The 23571-nt window shown below is 34.8% G+C and overlaps 1 protein-coding gene across 3 annotated transcripts in view; it reads left to right on the top strand.

The window, feature by feature from the left end:
• ADK (adenosine kinase) overlaps positions 1-23571 on the top strand; it is a 511842-nt gene that overhangs the window by 173126 nt on the left and 315145 nt on the right. For all 3 annotated transcript variants that reach the window (XM_059899210.1, XM_059899208.1, XM_059899209.1), the window contains one exon: positions 19071-19149. In XM_059899210.1, the coding sequence (XP_059755193.1) occupies positions 19071-19149 (79 nt within the window). The remainder of the gene's footprint in view (positions 1-19070; positions 19150-23571) is intronic.

The raw sequence follows: 23571 nt of genomic DNA, 5'->3' as shown, positions 1-23571 counted from the left end.
GCATACCTTCAAAATTTGCCAAATAGCTCAAGTGGGAGACTGACATTAAAAAAAAATTTTTTTTTAAATTGAAGTGTAGTTGATTTACAATGTTGGGTTAGTTTCACCAGTACAGGACAGTGATTCACTAATACATATATTCTTTTCCAGATTCTTTTCCCTCATAGGTTATTAAAAAATATTGAGTATAGTTCCCTGTGCTATACAGTATGTCTTTGTTAGTTATCTATTTTATTAATAATAGTGTGTATATAATAATCCCAACCTCCTAATTTATCCCTCCACCCCCTTTCTCCCCTTTGGTAACCATATGACATTTTGTTTTAGACCCTCAGTTTCCAATTTTATCACTTTAGTACTATGTAATAACTAAAATTCCAACTTTTTTTTTTAAACCCCTTGCCTTCCACCTCCATACCATTGTTCTGCTAAACCCAAAGTCTGAATTTTAAGCTTCTAGATATAACCAGGATAGATACATGTCCTCTCCCAGTCCCCAGCAGAAGAGTGTCTTAGTTTTTATTCTCCACTCTTCTAGGGATTTCATTTCTTGCCTATCATGTTTTTAGTTCCTTTGCTCTTGGCCTTTGTTTTGTATGCACTGCCAAACTGGGCAAACTTTCTGGTTTTTAGGTGATTTGGGTTAACCCTCTTCGCTTACATTTCATTTTCAGAATTCAGCAAATGTGTTATGGGACAAACCAGCTGTGTGTTTGAGGTCCCTGAAATGTCAAATTTTGTCTTTCTAGCCTCATGCTGCTGAGTACAAATTTGGACAGGTCAGGCAAACAGCTACCAGTGCTGGCCTACCCTTTGAACAGTTCTAACCTCCCTGGAAATTTATTCATTTGGTGCTCGTTGCTTCCATAGATCTTTTCTACCTTTAATGATTTATAATTTGCATGACTTTTCTAGTTGTTGTCAGTAGGAGTGCTGCTTATGACCCACTATATGGTACTCAGAGTCAAAAGTTCTATATGTTATGTTTGGATAAGAGATTTAAATGTTTGAGTGTTTCTGATGAGTGATATTTTTTATAGTTGTGTAGAGAAAAATGATTAATTATTGCTTGAATACTATCCATATCTGTTACATATGTTTATAGACTTTTGCAATCAGAGTAACTAAGGCCCATTACAAACCATGTATTCTGTGATAGAAATAACAGCCAAAACCAAAGCAGTAAAGGAGGGAAAAAGTATAATTTGTGTTTTGGAACTTCCTGTGGACATATGGATGACATTCTAGGTTTATCAAGAGACTATTCATCTCATTTTGAGAAACACTGTCTTACAGTATTTCTCTTTTCCTTATATATGGCTTTTTCTTGTATAGTTTAAGAGTAAATATCAAACAGCTTTACTGTTTAATGAAAATTATACTTTGGTTTAGTGAAATTCTGTTGTGTGTTTTTATAATGGGTAGAAACCTAATGCATATGCTGTGCATCTGAATTTAGGAATAATTCATTTTATCTTAATCATCTATACTTATATACAAAGTACTTTTCAACAGTATATTTGATTATTTCATGTGCAAAAATCTTCACCTTCAGAGTTATAAATGGGAATAATTAAAAACTAAAACATTTTAGAATTGAATAAGGACTTATCTAAGCAACACATGCTTAAAACTGCTTTCTTATCAAAGAAAATAAAATTAGAGGTTGGAGAAATACCTTTAAATTACAATCCTTATGAACTAATAGCTTAACCCTGGTTTTGAATGACTGTTACTTTTTCCATCTTTTAAAAATATGCTTAAATATAAACACATGTGGGAAATGTTCTTTTGGCTTTTATCAAACTGACATTTAAGTGAATTTTTTTGAACCTCACTAAACATTTGTGGTAAAAGATTTCAAAGCTTTGAATCTTTCTATTTGCCTATGGATTTTTTCCCCCTGTGTTATTCTATTAACATTTGGTCTTAATAAGTATAACCTGTTTAGAATTACTGATGTTTTTTCATTTATTATTTGTTTAGATGAGAAGTTTAGGAAAGAACTTCATCAAAAACCCTACTTGGCAGTTATGAATGCTTTCTTAAGGAAGTTAAATTTTTTGAGTTTTACTCTAAAGATTTTACTTGTGTCTTATCCCTAATATGTCTTCTTTATGAAGTTTTCAAAATCGTTGATGTTTGGTTTCTGTGCCATGATGTTAGCACAATGTGAGATCTCCTTTATCTTATGATGTATGATGAGCTCTCTCTCTCTTTTTTCCCTCCAAGACTGGGGTAAAAGAGGCTGTAGTTAACTGTGAAAGTGGGAAGCAATTGCCCTAAGATAGAACTAGAAATGATAAAGGATGGTTTTATGGACACTTTCCTATTGATATTCTTTCTTACATTTTACTTATAAGGACTTTTTTTTTTTTTTTTTTTTTTGCTTAAGGATGATTGGTCCTACATTAGGGTAGAATCATGAAATCTTTCTCATTTCAAGTAGTATTTGTTTAATATCAGATAACTAGAAAAATTACACATTAAAATTTAAGGAGCTATTTCTATTCTTTAATTTCTTCTCTCCCATTTTTTTTTTTCCTTATCATTCCTTTTATTTTTCTGTCTTTTTAGAATGATTTTCTGGATTCATCTTAAAAACAAGCCCCCAACTGCCTTTTTATTAAAAAGTAATTCATTTAGTTTTGGGCCACAAGGTGTTTTATTCTAAATAGTCTTATTTTTATTTTATATGATTTTAATTTTTTCTTAATTTTTGGATGGATCTCCTAATCCTGAGTCTGCCACTTACTAATTGTGAGAAATTCATCAAAAATCATTTAACTGGGCTTAGAGGATAAGGAAGGTGAATTTACTCATTCTTCTTAAAACAAGGAACACAAATAGAATCACACATAACCTGCACTTCAGAATTGCTAGGAGACAGATCATACTAAGAACTCAAATTTCTTATAAGTATTGGAAGAAACATCATGTTGCAATAGAGCAAGCTCTTACTTACTCCTGTACATCTTTACCGCTGGAGAGCAGAGGTGGAGGGCCTTAAGAGCCTATGAAAAAGAAGGGAGAGATGTGGAGAATGTAGTTCAAGAACAGACACGATCATTCCTGAAAAGAAAAAGTCCAACACATGTTCCAGACCTGTGTTTATGGAGCAGGATCAGACAGGCCCTCTCACCAGTCAGTGCGCCATCCCCAATCCATTCCAGTTAGATTTCTCTTTTTGCCCTTTAAGTGGCTTGCCTAGGAAAGCCCCTGAACCCTGTCCTGATCCTTAGAGCAAGGGATCTCATTATTGAAGAGAGAGAGTTTTGGGGAATTTCCTTTGGTGCCCCCCTAGATACTATGTTCTTTTTTCTTTTTAATTTAGTTTTTTAATTTATTTATTTGTTTATTTATTTATGGCTGTGTTGGGACTTCGTTGCTGTGCGTGGGCTTTCTCTAGTTGTGGCGAGCGGGGACTACTCTTCGTTGCGGTGCGTGGGCTCTCATTGCAGTGGCTTCTCTTGTTGCGGAGCACTTGCTCTAGGCATGCAGGTTTCAGTAGTTGCAGCACGCGGGCTCAGTAGTTATAGCTCGTGGGCTCTAGACCGCAGGCTCAGTCGTTGTGGTGCACAGGCTTAGTTGCTCCGCGGCATGTGGGATCTTCCTGGAGCAGGGCTTGAACCTGTGTCCCCTGCATTGGCAGGCGGATTCTTAACCAGTGCGCCACCAGGGAAGTCCTTTTTTTTTTTTTTTAAATAAGTCAGGTTTATTGAGGTATATTGAGATATACTTGACATAGAGTAAGACTCACTGTTTTTATATGTAATATTCTATGAGTTTTCACAAATGTACACCGTTGTGTAACCATCACCAAATTAGGACATTTCTGTTGTCCTCCAAACTCATACTTCTTTGTAGTCATTTTCTCCTCTCTGATTTCAGTTCCTGACAATCACTACTCTGATTTCTGTCCTGATAGCCTTGCCTTATCCAGAATGTCAAATAGATGGGATCATATTGTTTGTAGCCCTTTTATGTCTGGCTTCTTTCACATGGCGTAATACTTTTGAGATCCACCCATGTTCTTGAATGTGTGGATGTACCACAATTAGTTTATCCATTCGCTGATGGACATTTGGGTTATTTCAAGAGTTTGATGATTATAAATAAGGCTGTTATAAACAGTCACATACTTGAGTCAGCTGGTAAGTATATGTTTAACTTTTTTTAGAAATTGCCAAATTGGTTTCTGAAGAGACTGTACCCATTTTTCATTTCTGTCAGCAATGTGTGAGTTTCAGTTACGCTGCATCCTTGTCAGCACTTAGTATTGTTATTTTTTAAAAAGCCATTCTAATAGCTGTATCTCCTTATGGTTTTAATTTGGATTTCCCTAATGACTGTTGATGTTAGAATCTATGCTTATTTGCTGTCTATATCCTTTCTTTGGAAATGTTTCTATTAATCTTTTGCCCAGTTTTTTTTATTGGATTGTTTGTTTTCTCATTACTGAATTTTGAGAGTTCTTTATGTATTCTGGATAGTATATACTTCTCAAAGTTAATATTTATAATAAATGTTGAAAAGTATTTTTATAACAATAAGTATATTTTTGAAATGGTAGGTCAGTACTGTTTAAGTCATTATGAATTATGAACACTGCTTTAGCACCCTTAGTTGCTAGGTTCACTATGACATATTCAGACTGAGCATAGCTTGTCAGACTTGTCAGGAATTAATATTATATAATATGAAAAATATCATTGCTTGGTAAGTCACTTTTTTCAGGAATGTTAGAGAATAAAAAGTTTATATTTCTAAAGTTTTCTTTTAAAATTCTCACATTTATATCTTTGCCATTTGTCTTACCAATTTACATCATTGATTGGGTAATTTATTTAGAGTTTAAAAAGAGGTATATTTGGAAGAAATTTCTTAACCTAAAAACCGAGTGATGATAGGAATTAAAAATGCCCTAAATTCTAAAACTTTCTTTGGATCTTATAAATTGAACTAGATGATGTTTGATCCTCAGATTACAGGAATAAGACTTAGTTTTTCATTCATATCCTTATGTGTGGGTCACAGTCAGTGGAATTAAGCATACTGTGATTGTTTTTCTAAGATATAGTGAATATGCATTGTTTTATTATCATCTTCCAACAAGTACTGTTCTCCTTACTCTTCACACTCCTGATTTTCTTTACTTGTGTGTGGTGGGTATTCTTTATTCTTGAGTGCTAAATTTTCTGAGCAGAACATAATATATCCCATTGGATATATTATGTTAGACTCTGCTTGTGTTTACTTCTTACAACTCATTGAAAAATCATTCACTGTTTGTTCCTCACTCTAACTTTGTAAAGTAGAAACTAGTTGGAAATTTTATGAAACGAACAGTACAGTATATTAACAAGCAGCAAAATGTAGATGCTTTCTTCAGTATAGCATCATAATTCTCTTCCATTAAATTTTTCAGTTATTGACTTTCCCATAACCTATCTGACCATGTTGTAGTTAGTATAATAATTACTGTTTTTGAAAAGGTGAATCTCTTTGTAGTATACTATCCTGCATTTATTTCCATTGATACTTGTGGCTTGACTTCAGTGCCAAAATGGCTTTTATGCTAAAGGATGGATTATGTTAGCTAAGGAAGGATTATGTTAGCTTGCCTATGTTTACTTTGGTCATTTAGTCACTGCCCAGCTGTTCCACAATTAGAAGCTCTTGCTGCTGTGAGTAGCATGCTTATGATCATCAGTATTATTTTTATTTTTATCAGAAGTCTGTGCTATCTTTTTTTTCAATTTATTTTATTGAAGTATAGTTGATTTACAATGTTGTGTTAATTTCTACTGTATAGCAAAGTGACTCAGTTATACATATATATATATATATATATATATATGTATTTTTTTATATCTATACATTCTTTTAAAAAAATTTGTTTTGGAGTTTAGCTGCTTTACTATGTCCTATTAGTTTCTTCTGCACAGCAACTTGAATCAGCTATACATATACATACATACCCTCTTTTTGTGGTTTTCCTTCGCATTTAGGTCACCACAGAGCATTGAGTAGAGTTCCCTGTGCTATACAGTTATGTTGTCATTAGTTATCTCTTTATTATACATAGTATCGGGCTTCCCTGGTGGCGCAGTGGTTGAGAATCTGCCTGCCAATGCAGGGGACACGGGTTCGAGCCCTGGTCTGGGAAGATCCCACATGCCGCGGAGCAACTGGGCCCGTGAGCCACAATTACTGAGCCTGCGCGTCTGGAGCCTGTGCTCCGCAACAGGAGAGGCCGCGATAGTGAGAGGCACGTGCACCGCGATGAAGAGTGGCCCCCACTTGCCACAACTGGACAAAGCCCTCACACAGAAATGAAGACCCAACACGTCAAAAATAAATAAAAAAAAATAATAATAATCTGTATACATAGTATCAATAGTGTATATATGTCAATCCCAATATCCCAGTTCATCTCACCCCAGCCCCCCTTGGTATCCATACATTTGTTCTCTATGTCTGTGTCTTTATTTCTGCTTTGCAAATAAGATCATCTATACCATTTTTCTAGATTCCACATATGTGCGTTAACATATGATATTTGTTTTTCTCTTTCTGACTTATTTTACTCTGTATGACAGTCTCTAGGTCCATCCACATCTCTGCAAATGACCCAATTTCATTCCTTTTAATGGCTGAGTAATATTCTATTGTATATATGTACCATATCTTCTTTATCCATTCCTCTGTTGATGGACATTTAGGTTGTTTCCATGTCCTGGCTATTGTAAATAGTGCTGCAATGAACATTGGGGTGCATGTGTCTTTTTGACCTATGGTTTTCTCTGAGTATATGCCCGGGAGTGGGATTGTTGGGTCATATGGTAGTTCTATTTGTAGTTTTTTAAGGACCCTCCATACTGTTCTCCATAGTGGCTGTATCAATTTACATTCCCACCAACAGTGCAAAAGGGTTCCCTTTTCTCCACCCTCTCTCCAGCATTTATTGTTGTAGATTTTTTCATGATGGCCATTCTGACTGGTGTGAGGTGATACCTCACTGTTTTGATTTGCATTTCTCTAATAATTAGTGATGTTGAGCATCTTTTAATGTGTTGGCCATCTGTATGTCTTCTTTGGAGAAATGTCTATTTAGGTCTTCCACCCATTTTTTGATTGGGTTGTTTTTTTGATATTATGTTCTATCTTTTAATAGACTTTAAATATTCATATTTGATCATTTTCATATGATACCTTTTCTGTGCATACTACCATTCTGAGGTATGGTCTAATACTAAACCAGGATTAAAAGACTAGTATTTAGTCATTGCTTTCCCTACCACATTAGTATTTGAAATCTTCTCCACTCTCTTGTATTTTACTTTTCTTCTCAGAAACAAAGCAGATATATAGATAGCTTTCATATTATTGTCAAGAATTATCAATTGTTTATAAAGTATTTAATAATATGTGATATGAGAGTGGAAAGCATTACTTAGAATTTAAATTCTCCTATATACTATCAGCACAAGTATTAAAAATTCTTTATAAGTATATGGTATATTGCTTTCTGCTTTTTCCATAAGGTTAGTCTTCCAAGAAATTCTGAACTACATTCCAGTGACATTCATTTTTATTTAAAAGTTTTCTTTAATAAAAATACTTCCATTTAAAAATGAATATAAATACATGATCAAATTGTAGAAAATATCGAAAAGGAAAAGGCTTATGTCTAAAATACTGATGGGTTGTTAATGCGGTTCTTCTGTTCATTTTTGTTAAATTCTAACGAAAAATACTGAACATTTTGTTAAATTCTAACGAAAAATACTGAATACCTTTTTATATTCTGATAATCTCTCTTTGAACAGTAAATATAAGAACATCCCTTATTATATTTTGGTTTTCATAAACTACAAATGTTCATTTCTTACATTTTGTGTTCTTTCGACTTTATCTTAATTTGCTACCTATATTTTCAATGTCATTTTCATATATTTGTTTATTTACTCACTCTATTTTAATTGTATCATCATAAGCTGCCAGAATTCCTTCCTAGGATAGTATAGCATATAAACAATTATAATATGAACTATATTATATTCTGTCCAATGATAATCATTATAATTTAATCCTTCCACTATTTTTGAATATTTTGTTTTAAATTTTACTTTATTATATCTTGTGGTAATATGTTCAGCTCTTGCATATAGCATTATTTATGATTTGGATTACTTCCTTAGGGTAGAGTCCTAAAAATGGATTTTTATGATAATAGTATATAAAAATTTTTGTGATTCTTGATATGTATTGCTAAATTACCTTCCAAAAGAGTTCTGTCACTAACACTGTATGGTTATATCAGCTTTTTCACATCTCTAGTAATGCTGAGTATTAATTTTTAGTGTGCAATTTAATGTGCAGAAATCTGTTTACATGTTTTTGATTACTAGTGATTACTAGTGAATCGTGTTTTTGATTACTAGTGAACGAAGCTGATTCTTTTTCAACATTTATCATTTTTCTTTTGTTTATTGTTCATTTATCCATTTATATGAGCCATAATAGTTTCTTTTTCTCATATGAGAATATTAAAATAGTATTTAAAAAATATTGAATCAATAAATTCATTAAAAGTTAATGTTAAAATATATAAAATGATAGTTAAAATATTTTAAAAATCTTTTGGGTAAAGATAACCATTTTTCATATTTGTTAAACAGTTCTTATCCTTTATATTTTAAGTTTTTAATTTGTTTGAATTTGCTTTTATTTAGAAATGCTTTAAATATTTTTGTTATCAAATTTGTTGTTCTTATTCTTTGTTTGCTTCTGTCAACTGCAAACTCTCATCCAGAAGTTTGATAAGCACTGGATCCAGTTTTCTCTGGCATTTTATTTAAGTAATGTTGCCTCTGGAATTTTTTAGCATCATAAAAGCTGCATACTTTATTAATTTGAGCTTCATAAATCCTACCAGATTGCTGGTAGGAAAATGTATCAGCTACTGTTCTTTCAATTGTGTTTTTTGTTTGTTTGTTTGTTTGTTTTTGGCTGCATTGGGTTGTCATTGCTGTACACGGGTTTTCTCTAGTTGAGGCGAGCGGGGGCTCTTCTTCGTCGCGGTGCATGGGCTTCTCTTGTTGCGGAGCACAGGCTCTAGGCACACAGGCTTAAGTAGTTGCAGCACGTGGGCTCTAGAGTGCAGGCTCATTAGTTGTGGCGCATGGGCTTAGTTGCTCCACGGCATGTGGGATCTTCCCGGACCAGGGAACGAACCTGTGTCCCGTGCATTGGCAGGTGGATTCTTAACCACTGTGCCAACAAGGAAGTCCCAGTTGTGTTTTTTGATTGAGGTGTTTGATATGCCTACTCCATTCCCACAGAGAAGCTCAACCAAATGGAGAAAGTAAGAATGTATCTATAAAGTACTAAAATTGCCACACATCTCTCCCTATAGAAAAAAATCACGTGTTGGAAATATATAGAAGTTCCGTGCAAAATATAAAGATATCATAAACTCTGTCATCACTAAACAACTTAGAAAATAAGGTTTTTATATAATTGATTATATCCCTATAAAGCTGTAATCATGGTTTTGAGGCTTATTAATGTTTTAGCCTGAACTTTTTTCTTTCATTAAAGATACACAGTCCTTCATCTTTTCCTAGCATTTTCCATTGTGTACACTGATAGTTTTGACACAGATAATATGGACCATTCATACACAAACCGGAGATTTTGTATCAACTAGAAAAGTGTGTAGAGAAAATGTGCCGAATCCATGCAAGAGATTAAAGAAACTAAATTTTTCCTCAATGCAGTTAGTTCCGTAAACAGAAAATTTTCTGGGTTTGATAATCAACTACTTAGGAGTTCCCTTTTTTTAATATGATTTTTCTTCTCTCCTGTATTTCCTTTCCTAACACCATCCAACTGATCATCCGAAGTAGAGGTCTTAGAATTGTTTTCCCTCTGCCACATCTTTCACCTCCAGTTATTTATCACATCTGATGTCTTAAACTTCAGAAATGATTCCTTAGCTTGATCACTTCCCTGTAGCCCCTTAACTCAGCATCTGATCTTAGGTATGAACTTTTCTAAAGGCTGGCAATCTGCCTCTTTTTATTCTGCCCTGTCCTCAGAAGAGTGCTATCATCATTCAAAAAAAAAAAAATCTGCCTTTCACACTATTAGTAAACAGATGTTAAAAATTCCTAGTTGCCTACTGAAGAATGTCTAAATTGATTATTCTGGCACAGAGAGTTTTGTCAGTTTTTACTATTTTACCTACATTACCTGTAACTTATTTTCTGAATATGTTAGAGTTTTTGTTTTACCCCTACCATTGAATATTTTTTCTCCCTTATTTGTCAAATTATTGTTCAAATGTTAAACTTTCCCTACCTGTTTCATTCGGAAACACTTACTTCTCTGCTCTGTGTTTTGTTCTGTATATAGTTCTATTTATATAATTGTATGGAAAGTTGCTGTTTTCTTCCATTATAAGGTGAAGTAGATTTTAAAATATTTTTATTAGAAAACAATTTATATGCTTATTACACAATCAAAACAAATGTATATAAGATCCATAATTGCTTGTACTTTGGAGCGAACCACTGTTAACACCTTGGTTGTAGTCTTCCAGGTCCTTTTTAGTACACATGGATATTGGATAATTTTGTTTGCAATATACATATATATATTGCAGTTTTCTTGGATTATATTGTGCGTGTGTTTTGGTTACTTAATGTTTCTAAATTGAAATATATGGAAAATATCTATCAGTAGTATAAGTCTACAACATTTAAAAATATTTAACTCTTTAGTAGAAGCAATGCATACACACAGTAAAAATAAATCAAAGTGAAAAATTAAGCATTTCTCTCTAAGACTTCCAGTTTTCTGAAATGGACCTACCCTATCATTCATCAGAATTCATCAGGATTTATAAGGCCAAAATTTGGAATAAGCCTAATTTGTCCATTGATTCTCACTGCTATTTATTCTCTGTGCATATTATGCTGGAGGTTCTAGTGTCTGCACTAAGGCAGGAAAAGAGGAGAAAAAAATTTTTTCCTTATTCACAAATGATGACTCTATATGTATGGCAAAAACACAGAAAAATCATTGCTGTTAATTAGAGATGTTAGCAACTTGGTTGGAAAAAAAATTGATGTAAAGATTATATTTCTAAATACCAGCAACAAGTAAAAATTAGGTTTAAACAAATATCATTTACAGTACTGTTAAAACGTAGGAAGTATGAAGTCGTGACTATAAGAGAGGAGCAGGATTTATGGCACAAATTATGAAACTAATAGATGTTAACCTAAATAAATATACTGTGGTATATACCGTAATCATGGATTGGACAATTGTCGGGATGGTGGGGGGGCTTGCTTCATGGATCTTAATTGTGCAGCATGTCGGCTACAAGTGGACAATTTAATATTGGAAAGATATCACTTTTCCTTGTGTGTGTGTATGTATATATATATGTATATATATATATATGTGTGTGTGTGTGTATATATATATATATAAATAAGTAATTGCAATCCTAGTCAAAATTCTGACAAGTTTTTTTTTTTTTTTTGGAATTTGACATCTAGTTGTGCATTTATGTGGAGGTCCAAGAGGGCCAAGAATAGTCAAAGCACTCATGAAGAAGAACATGAAGAGGGCACTTGTCCTTCCATTAAGACTGATAAAACAATAATATATAAACAGAAATGGAATTTTTGCAGGGCATATAGATAGGCATATAGATCAATGAGTCAGAATAAAGAGCACCCCCCTCTGTACACACACACACACACACACACACACACACACACACGCACACACACACACATATAGTTGTCTGTTTGTCTGTCTGTCTGTCGGTCTTTGGTAGTGGTGATGGTCATGGTAGTTACACAAGCGCTGAATTTCAAAATACTATTTTTAAGTTGTGTATTTATTTCAGATACCTTTAAGAAATTTATAAAAAATAAAACAACTAAAAACGAAGAAACAATTTTAAAAAAACCTTCCCTTCTCCACTCCATACAGGGGCAAACACTAACAGGTTTTTTTTTTTAATTAAAAAAAATCAGTTAATTAATTTATTTTTGGCTGCGTTTGGGTCTTCGTTGCTGCGTGTGGGCTTTTTCTAGTTGCAGTGAGGAGGGGATACTCTTCATTGGGGTGTGCGGGCTTCTCATTGCGGTGGCTTCTCTTGTTGCGGAACACGGGCTCTAGGCGCACGGGCTCAGTAGTTGTGGCTCGCGAGCTTAGTTGCTCCACGGCATGTGGGATCTTCCCGGAGCAGGGCTCAAACCAGTGTCCCCTGAATTGGCAGGCGGATTCTTAACCACTGTGCCACCAGGGAAGTCCAACAGTTTGTTTTTAATAGTTTACCGTTACAAATATAAATAATGTAGTTATGTCCCATTTTTTGAATTAACAGAGTTACTTATCTATTGACTCATCTGAAAGCTGAAGAATATAGTGCACATGTTACTGTTTTTTCTCCTTTTTCCTGCCTCATTGTCTTACTTATGTTATTTTAGATATTTTAATTTTTCTACTGACTTATTTATTTATTTATTTATTTATTTATTTATTTATTTATTTATTTATTTTAAAGCTTAGGGGAAGTCAAGAGACTTCTTCGCAACAGGATGGAAATTTTATTTTATTTATTTATTTATTTATTTATTTATGGTTCCGTTGGGTCTTCATTGCACACGGGCTTTCTCTAGTTGCGTCAAGTGGGGGCTACTCTTCATTGTGGTGTGTGGGCTTCTCATTGCGCTGCTTTCTCTTGTTGCAGAGCACAGGCTCTATGTGCGCGGGCTTCAGTAGTTGTGGCACACGGGCTCAGTAGTTGTGGCACCTGGGCTTAGTTGCTCCACGGCATGTGGGATCTTCCCAGACCAGGGATCGAACCTGTGTCCCCTGCATTGGCAGGCAGATTCTTAACCACTGCGCCACCAGGGGAGTCCCGTGACTTTATGACTTTAAGCAATATACTTAAAGCCTCTTTTTTAAAAAGTTGATCATTAACATGAGATACTTGTGGACTCTTTTCAAATGAAGGAATGAGAATAAGGAAACTTTACATCTCTCCATTCTTCCATCTTCAAAATGTCAGTGTTATAGATAATGTTTTTACATTCTGTTTTATAAGTATAATTAAATGTTACATATTTTATCTCTGCATAGATTCCAAAGTTGAAAACCAAACAAAACATCATTACTGAATGACTAGGTAGATATTTTTCTCTGTAGAACCAAGTAGTGTGATTGAATGAACTCTTAGAAGAGAAAATACAATCCTTTGTTATTAAAATTTTTACTGTGTAAGGGAGAATTTTACATGAAAAAAATATAATAGACCCTCATTTAAATTTCTTTCAAAATACACTTTTCCAAAGTCATAAACAGTTGTCACTTTTTCCTTTTTTTTAAAAAACCCCATGCAATTGTTTTTCTTCCTCCCTTCCTCCTTTCCTTTCTTGCTTTCTATCTTTCTTGGCCGTGCTTCAGGGCTTGTGGGATCTTAGTTTCTTAGTTCCCCGACCAGGGATTGAACCCCGGGCCCTCAGCAGTGAAAGCACCAAGTCCTAACCCCTGGACCACCAGGGAATTCCCTTTTATGTTTCTTTTTGATTTATACACCAGCATAGAGTACAGTAGTTCGTTGTCTTTTAGCTTCCTATATTAAGTCTGGTGTTATTCTGATTCTTATTCCTTTTTATGTAGTGTGTTATTTTTCACCCCAGAAGCTTTTAAGGTTTTCTCTTAATATGAGAGTTCTGAAATTTAACAAGGTATGTCCAAGTGTGGATTCCAGTCCCTACTTCCGAGTGTAATTGCTTGGTGTTTGGAGATATCTGAATATTATATATATATATATTTTTTCTTTTGATGACTTCTTTTTTTCCTAGTGTTTCTTTCTTACCCTTCATTATCTCTGTTCTCCTTTTCTTTCATTCATATTAAATGGATCTTGGACCATCTAATTCATTCTCTGTTCCTTTTAAGTTTTCTTTCATACTTTTCATCTCTTACATTTTTGATCCAATTTCTGGGTTTTTTTCTTAATTTCAGTTTCGTTCTCTTCATCTTTTTAAAATCTGTGTCCGTTTTAATTGCTTAGGTCATTGATTCAACTATTAATTTTAAAAATTCAATGGTGGTAAAGTTAATTTATAGCAGCTCTGTTATTCTCTAATTGTTCTTTTTTCATATAACTAGACAGGTAGGTTTCTCCGAATTGTCTCTGAGAAAAAACTAGGCAGAAAGTGAGAAACAGTGTGAGAGTTCCTCAAAAAGTTAGTCTTAGAGTTACCATTTGACCCAGCAGTTCTACTCCTACGTATATACCCAACAGAAATGAAAATGTTATATCTACATAAAACCTCGTACATGAATGTTCATGGCAGCATTATTCCCAATAGCCAAAATATGAAGGCAACCCAAGTGTCCATTGTTGGATGAAGGACTAAACAAAATATGGTATATCTATAATGGAATGTTGTTCAGCAATTAAGAGGAATAAAGTACTTATATATGCTGTAGCATATATGAATCATGATAACATTATGCTAAGTGAAAGAATCCAGTCAACAATGCCATACACATATATATTATTCCATTTATGTAAAATGTCCAGAATAGGTAGAAATACAGAAGATAGAAAGTAAATTAGTGTTGGTTTAGGTCTGGGGAAGATGATGTAAGATTGGGTTTTGATAGCTAAAGGGTATGGGGTTTCTTTCTGAGTTAATGAAAATACTCTAAAATTGATAGTGATGATGGTTACAGAAGTATAAATATATTTTAAATGATCAGATTGTAGACTTCTTATGGTTGAATTGTATGATATGTGAATTATATCTCAATAAAGCTGTTATCAGAAAAATAAAGAAAAAAAGAAAAAGGCAGGTGAGGAATCTACACATTTGCTAGATAAAAGAGGACTTTTTCATGACAGATTAGAGCATTTAAACAGATCTGACTCTTGTGGGTAAGGTAGGAGTAGTTGGGCAGCTACCCTCGTGTACCAAATATAGTATTTAAAGAAATTGCTCTTGCTGTTATGTCTCCTGTCACTGCTTTGTCAATTCTGTTACATTTGCTTTCTGTTAAATTAGAATTTATTTCTCAAATTCGTTGTCTGTGCGTGGCATCTTTCCTTGCTTTGTGGTGCTGTTATACTTTTGTTCATTTTCATATATAAAAAACATACTTTTTGACATTCAGTCAGATTTGGAAGGGGAAGCAAACATACGCTTCCTCTTCCATCCTGAAATGTGAGGTTCTATAATTTTTATACCCCTTGAACTAATTTTAGAGATAACATTAATAAGCAAAATTTTGGTTTCTGTAGAAAACTCTTAGTTGACTGGAATGAGGAGAAATACACTGATTTCTATGTGTTTGTAATTAACAAGTAATTCTGAGACTGCAGTTCTGAATTTGACTAACCAGTGAGTTGTATGTGACCTTTGTTGGACAGTCTGCTCAAATACTTTATGCCTCACTTTCCTTGTTTGTTTGTTTGTTTGCTTTTTAAATGGCAGACATAGTGAGGCCGGCGAAGCCTCAGCCACATCCTTCCATTGCTTCTTTTTTTAAATTTTATTTATTTATTTATTTATGGCTGTGTTGGGTCTTCGTTTCTGTGCGAGGGCTTTCTCTAGTTGCGGCGAGTGGGGGCCACTCTTCATCGCGGTGCGCGGGCCTCTCACTACCGTGGCCTCTCTTGCTGCGGAGCACAGGCTCCAGACGCGCAGGCTCAGTAATTATGGCTCAGGAGCCTAGTCGCTCCGCGGCATGTGGGATCTTCCCAGACCAGGGCTTGAACCCGTGTCCCCTGCATTGGCAGGCAGATTCTCAACCACTGCGCCACCAGGGAAGCCCCTCCTTGTTTGTTAAATAAAGGCATTCTGTTTATCCCTTTTAGTTTTAAAATTGATCATGTTTACAGTTGACCTTTGAACAACATAGGTTGAACTGTGTTGGATCCACTTAATAAGTGGATTTTTTTTTCAATAAACATAGTTTACAGGTCTTTAAGTGTAGGGAAAAGTTTGTGTTTGGTTAGAGATTACAGTATGTGGAATCAAAAGAACTAGAGTTTGAATCCTGATTTTATCCAAACTGCTTTAGCATCCTGCCCTTGGGTGAGGCATTTATCAGTTCCTTTATTTTTGAGGCAGAGATAACTGTCCCCGGGTTTTTCCGCAGACGGGTCGGGGATTGGTGTGTTGACGCCTCTCTTCCCCTTCTATCCTGCCTGAACAACTTGCAGTGGAAGACCTTCACATAACTTTTACAGTCCGCCTTCAGTGTCCATGGCTTTACATCCATGGATTCAACTAACTGTGGATTGTGTTGTACTGTACTATGCAGGTATTTATTGAAAAAAAAATTGAAAAATATAGGAGCTAATAGTACCCACCTCATAAAGTTGTGAGCATTTTAAAAAATGATTTGGATAAAATGTTTAAAACAATAATTTTTGGCACACATAATAAATATTATATAAATGTTAGCTGTGGAACCTCACCCTAAAACGTCAGAGGGTTCTGAAATCCTGTAAGTTTTAGAAAAACTGAATAATAGTCAAACAGGTTTCTTTGTTTCAGATATCTCAGTGCCTTTAATATGCTGATATGCACTATGAAAATTCAAGATGGAAATAGAGTACACACATTTCCTACGCTTATTTGGTCACATAATCCTTTTTCTCTAGAGCGTCTTGCAAAGCTAGTGTTCTTTTTAAACCGTAATAGTCTAGAACCATGTTGGTCCAGTAAGGTAGCGGCTAGCCTTGAGGTTATAGATACTCAAATTTAAGTTAATAAAGTTAAATAAAGTTTAAAATTTTATTTAAGATAAAGCTCATCAGTCACACTAGCCACCTTTCAAGCGTTCAATAGCCACGTGTGGCTAGTGGCGGTCAAACTGGACGCACAGATACAGAACATTCCCACTGGAGTCAGAAAGTTCTGTTGGATGGTGCTGGTAGAATTTGATAACAAAAACAAAGTAAACAATAGAGTATGTAGTTGGTTTACTGTAATTTTAGTATCTATAATAAATTTAGGCTCATCTAGTTCTTCCTGAAATATTATAGTTGTTTGATTCTTAGTCATTGGAAGGAAGAAATTAATGATGATGGAACGCAGAAGACTATAACTTAAGGAAAGTTCTTGAGAAAGTGAGAAAGGATGGTGTTGCTGTAACGACAACAGACTGGGTGGCCTACAACAGAAATTTATTCTCTCAGTATTCTTGGGAGGCAGAAGTCTGAAATCAAGGTGATAGCATGGTTGCACTCCTTGTGACGAGCCTAGGGGAGAATCCTTCCTTGCCTCTTCCAGCTTTTGGTGGGTGTTGGCATTCCTTGGCTTCCTTGGCATATGGCCACATCACTCCCATCTCTGTCTCCATTTTCACCTCGTCTTCTCCTCTCTGTCTTCTCTTTTGTCCATTGTAAGAAGACCTGACATTGGATTTAGGGTTCACCTGGGTAATTCAGGAGGGAGGATCTTACCTGAAGATCCTGAACTTAATTGTGTCTGCAAAGACCTTTTTTTCAAATAAGATTACATTCACAGGTTCTGGGGGGACATATCTTTTTGGAGAAATTGGCTTTTGAAAGTGGAATGACCTCAAACGAACATGGCAGTTGATCACTATATGTTTACTTTGTCTATTCATTCTTCCTTTCTCCTCCAGTCTCTAATATCACTCTTAGCTGTTACATAGTTCAGAAAGTAATTAGAAGAGAACATTTCCTAAACTACCACAACTAGCCACCTATCTGCATCTGGGACTATGTGCTTTGTTTTCTCTCCTGTTAGTATTAGGTGAATATTATTAGTGGTATACAAATAACTGCTGTCAGCATTTTGGCAGGTTTGCTAATTGTGTTTATTGGCATCTCAGGGTTTTATAGATGGGATCTGAAGGCAAGTGGAAGTATGGAAGTGGGTATAATAATTGTGTTTTTTCTACTCCTAATGTAACCATCTCTGTATTTATCTCTTTTTATATTTTGAAGTTCTGTGAAATGTTTCATTTGCGTAAAAAGATCTACTTCCATACTTAAAAATTTAAAGTTTTGAAAATACTTTCCAAGACTGGCATCGTTTTTGAATACTCTATTCACATCCCAATCTCTCTCTTTGACTGATCTTCTGTAGCACTTGCTGTCTACGTTGCATACATTTTGTTGGTTGATAATTTGGTATTTTAAAATTTTCTTTTTCATGTGTATTCATCCTTTTGTCCCTCCAAAGCTTGTAAATCCTTTGAAATTAAATTGTATACGTATGCCCTTTGGTTATCTCCCACAGCGTCTAACATGTTAGAGACATGTAGTAGGGAATATTGACTTGTGATCTGGATTATTAAATGCTATGTAATTTGAGACTTATTAGAATCAGTATCCATAGCCCTTTGTCTGGGTATGTGTAATTCTACGGGTTTATATGGATCATCTTGTATGAAAAGTTTTATGTATAGTTAGTATATGTATTTTCCTGGAGAGATGTTCTCTAGCTTTTATCAGATGCCAAAGTAATGAAGTATCAAAGGTTTAGTTTGTCTCTCTCTGCCCCTATATTTGGCAGATACAGAAATTGTGTCACTAAGCAACTTTCCTAGAATCCTACAACCCAATGTAATTTCCCAATTCTTTAAGTTATAAACCAATAGCCTTTATGATATCTAAAACTTTTAGAACTTATTAGAATATACATTTGTAAGGATTTTAGAGTTCAACACTTAATATAGGAAGATATGCATTGCTTATAAATAATAATTTATAAAGTTTTATTTTTACCTTCTGTTTAGTTTAATGGCTAATTCTGGTCAGCCTATACATTTTAAATTCTTATAGTTGTACACTTGTGGAAAGAATTTCTTAAGTATGGAAATTTAGCAAAGTTGTTTTTTATACAACATTTTAATTCATTTATTCAACATTATTATGTAGTTCCAAAAGTTTCACTAAATGTGATTTAACGAACTTCTAATCAGAAAAATTTGCATTGTGACAACTGACAAATGCTAACTTACTTTTTTCTACTGTGATTTCCTTTTAGGTTTGATGAACTTGTAAAAAAATTCAAAGTTGAATATCATGCTGGTGGCTCTACCCAGAATTCAATTAAAGTGGCCCAGGTTGGTTAATTATTTTAAAGGTGATAAAGAAATGGATTCAGAATGATTCTAGACTTTTGGTCATTGTGCATAATTATTCCAATCTATATTTTGTTGCTATAGAATATTTTTGTTGGTTTTGAATGTTTATTATTCATTTACATTTCTTCTTAATTTCTTGTGGAATCCTTTGATTATTATTTTATATTTCATGTTACTGATTTGTAGAAATTCTGCATATTTTATAGATAGTATTCTTTTTTATTCTATAAATTGGAAGTATTCCTTATTTGTCATTTGTACTTTAACTCTGCTTATCATGTCTTTTACTTTGCCAAAGTTCTTAGTTTTTTTTAATATAGTTAAACTTTATGGCTTCTGCATTTCATATAATACTTAGAATGGACATTCTTACAACAAGATACTATAAGTTTTCTTGTTGTATATATAAATACGTATATACCTATATATCTACATAGTTGTATGTATGTATGTGTAAATTTATGTATCTGTGTCTATATCTATATACGTCTTCCAGAGGGTAATTGGATAAACTCATTTTGACATATACTCTACAAGTTACCAGCGTGACCTAATTTTAAGTGGGAGTGTTAGTGTTCTATTTAAAGTTCCAATTATGAAGGACATGAAAAAGCTTTACAGACTTCTGGTTCTTACTTCTACGATTTGTAAACTAGCTCCAAATCCCACTAACTGCAGTCAAAGGTCAACTCTGATGGACTCAGGTCATTTTGATTGTTTTATTGATTAATGCTTCCCCTTTGAATTTTAATTATGGGCCAGAGAAGTGGAAAATTGACAAACAAAGGTTGAACAATTTCTGTTTTTTTGAACTAACTTTTATTAGATTTAGACATATACTGTAATTATCCTGCATACTTCCAAAGCTCAAATTTAATCATAGTATTAAAATATTGTAGGTTGTAAAATATTGTGTGCAGTGGCCTGAGGAGATGAGGTCTTTGTATTTGTCAGCTGATTTTGTTTGTTTGTTTAACATTCCGGTGGTCACTTTGAGAGCTCAGGTTAATGGAAAAAAGACAGTTTACTTCTGTATTAGTTTTCTCAGGCTGCCGTAACAAAATACCACTGACTGGTTAGCTTCAACAACAGAAATGTATTTTATTACAGTTTTGGAGGCTGGTGCCATCTAAGATGAAGGTGCTGTCAGGTTTGGTTTCTGGTGAGGCCTCCTTCCTGGCTTGTAGATGGCTGCCTTCTCACTGTGTCCTCATGTGGGGGTGGGGTGGTAGGGGGAGCGTTCGGTTCTCCAGGAACCAAATCAACTGTATCTTAATCTTGGATTTTCCAGCCTCCAAAAAAATTTTTGTTGTTGTTCAAGCCATCCAGTCTATAATATTTTGTTATGGCAGCCTGGGCAGACTAAGACAAATTATATACCCAAAAGAATTGAAAGCAGGGTGTGGAAGACATACGTGTAAACCCATGTTCATAGCAGCATTATATTCACAATAGCTAAAATGTGGAAGCAACCCAAATGTCCTTCAGTGAATGAATGGATAAACAAAGTGTGGTATATGGACACAATGGTATATTTTTCAACCTTAAAAAATAAGGAAATTCTACCACATACTACAGTATGGGTGAATCTTGAACATATATACTAAGTGAAATAACCCAGTCACAGAAGGACTAATGATGATGATTCCAGTTATATGAGGTACATAGGTTAGTCAAATTCATAGAGATGGGAAGTAGAATGGTGGTTGCCAGGAGTTGTGGGAAGGGGAAATGAAGAGTTATTGCTTAATGGGCATAGCGTTTCATTTTTACAAGATGAAGAGAGTTGTAGAGATAAATAGGTGGTGATGGTTGTACAACAATGCGAATGTACTGTATGCTTTAAAATGATTAAAAAGGTAAATTTTGTATATGTCTGTTTTACTACATTTAAAAAATAAAAGTAGATTCTAGAAATGCTTCAAAAGGGAGTGATAACAACTTGATTCAAGTTACGGATTTCATTTGTTTATTCAATAATCAGTGAGGCGACATAACAAGTCAAAACCATGGGCTTGCTCTTGGGGCTGTGGGAGTACATTAGAACTGGGTTTGAGTTCAAGCTTTGTCACTTTATTGGCTATGAAAGCATGAGCAACTTTTATGGGCCTTTCACCTGTAAATGGAGGTTAATGCTTATTGCAGGTGGAAGTTGTAAGGATTTATGAGATAATGAATGCTTAAAAAAATTATGCTTCTTTTTGTTTTAATTAATTAATTAATTAATTAAATTTTTTTGCCTGTGTTGGTCTTTGTTGCTGCGCGCAGGCTTTCTCCAGTTGCAGCGCACGGGCTTTCTCTAGTTGCGGTGAGCGGGGGCTACTCTTCATTGCAGTGCGTGGGCTTCTCATTGCAGTGGCTTCTCTTGTTGCAGAGCACAGACTCTAGGCATACGGGCTTCAGTAGTTGTGGCACATGGGCTCAGCAATTGTGGCTCGCGGGCTCTAGAGTGCCGGCTCAGCAGTTGTGGTGCACGGACTTAGTTGCTCCGTGGCATGTAGGATCTTCCCCAACCAGGGCTCGAACCTGTGTCCCCTGCATTGGCAGGCAAACTCTTAACCACTGCACCACCAGGGAAGTCCCTATCCTACTTTTCAAAAGAAAGTTTGGAAAGTTTGGAAAGGGCTTTTTTCCCCCCATTTTTCTGAATTTTCTTCATCTTAACAGAATGTAAATTTACCCATTCATGGACAGAACAACCAGATTTTTGGCTCTCATTCACTTAAAAATACTTATTTCAATCTAGTCTTCAGTTGAACATCTTGTTTGGGTTTTTAGTTCCCCTACTATTTTGAGAGGGCTTTTCCTTTCCATCTGATTGATGATTCAACTACATAATTGCCCAGTTATAATTTATGACTAGGGTAACCACAGAGTTTTGAAAAACATTCCTTTAGAAGTACTTTTCTTTAGAAGGAGAATTCTTCAGATTTTCCTTGGCAGTCATTAATAGGAAGAACTGATTCCTTTGTGCATAAAGCAGATATTTATTGGGCATCTGCTATGTGCTAGTCATTGTGCTACGTAGTAGCTGGGTAACATAAGCTATGCCATCTAAATTTTAAGTAAAATGTGATAAAATATTTAGAGCCTTAGAGTGAACAATCTTGATATAATCTTGCTTGAATCTATTGTGGTGATGAATGAGGTTGAGCTTTATGCTGTTTAAAAAGTCTCGCCAGGGACAGCCCATCCGGGAAGGTTCTGGTTTTTGTTTTCTGTTAATGCACTTGATTGGTTGATTTTGGGCTTTTGTGTTCTTTTCTTATTCATTTGTGTCTCCTTCACCTCTGAGAAAAACTGGATTACAGTCTTCCATTTTCTCTATCACTCTAGGTTACTGAAGAAGCAAATACTGGACAACAAATACCAGTTCAGTGTAGCTACACTAACTGAATGTATGCTAGGTGCTGTGAACTGTAGATCTAAAATTAAGGCCAAGAATAAGAGTAAGAATTCAGTCATCATCGAAGTATTCATAAACCATTTTTTTTAAGATTTTTTTTTTTTGATGTGGACCATTTTTAAAGTTTTTACTGAATTGGTTACAGTATTGCTTCTGTTTTATGTTTTGGTTTATTGGCCGCGAGGCATGTGGGATCTTAGCTCCCAGACCAGGGATCGAATCTGCACCCCCTGCATTGGAAGGCAAACTCTTAACCGCTGGACTGCCAGGGAAGTCCCCATAAACCACTTAATTCTATATGTTTTTTGTTAGCATGTGCCATCTGTAATATGTGTTTTTTGTTACAGGTATTTTGAAAATAATTCAGTTCTTCTGTAAAGACAAGAAGGATAACAAGATAGATGAAATTCATAGATAGTAACCTGGTAGCTTTTAAGATTGAGGCAAAACTCATAGGATATTTTAAGTATAGATAGTAAATAAACAAGTAGCTTGGGAAACAGGCAAAGTTGATACAATTTGTTAAATATAAATAGCAAGTACGTTTGTAACCTGTAAGAGAGCTAAAGACAGAATAAAGAAAAACTGTGTTGTAACAAACAAGAGTATTACTGATACATACAAAGAGATGGAAAGACTGTATTATGATCATATACCACTAGGCTCACCTCTCCAAAGATCACTCATTAGTGAAACTTACTATGTTCTCATTCTAACCTCCACATGCATATAACCCAGGAAAGGCAAATAAAGCCATGACTGTTCAGGCTCTTTTCCAAAGTGTTCCTGATTTTTAATATCTCCCAGGGACTCCTGTCTGTGGCCCCCTTGCTCAAACTGTGGCCCTGTTCTCATAATGATACCATCATCATCAGGGAAGGCAGATGAGGTGAAAAGCAGATGATGTTTGAACATTCAAGCAGTGTGGTCCTTATACTTGTTTGCACCCTGTGTGTTAACTTACTCCAACTCTCTCCCTTGCTTCTTGTGTGTTT

The sequence above is a fragment of the Balaenoptera ricei genome, chromosome 16 (genome assembly GCF_028023285.1).
Source record: "Balaenoptera ricei isolate mBalRic1 chromosome 16, mBalRic1.hap2, whole genome shotgun sequence".
NCBI classification, from domain to species: domain Eukaryota; kingdom Metazoa; phylum Chordata; class Mammalia; order Artiodactyla; family Balaenopteridae; genus Balaenoptera; species Balaenoptera ricei.
Note: the sequence above shows the minus strand (reverse complement) of the source record. Positions and strands in the feature narration are given on the sequence as shown.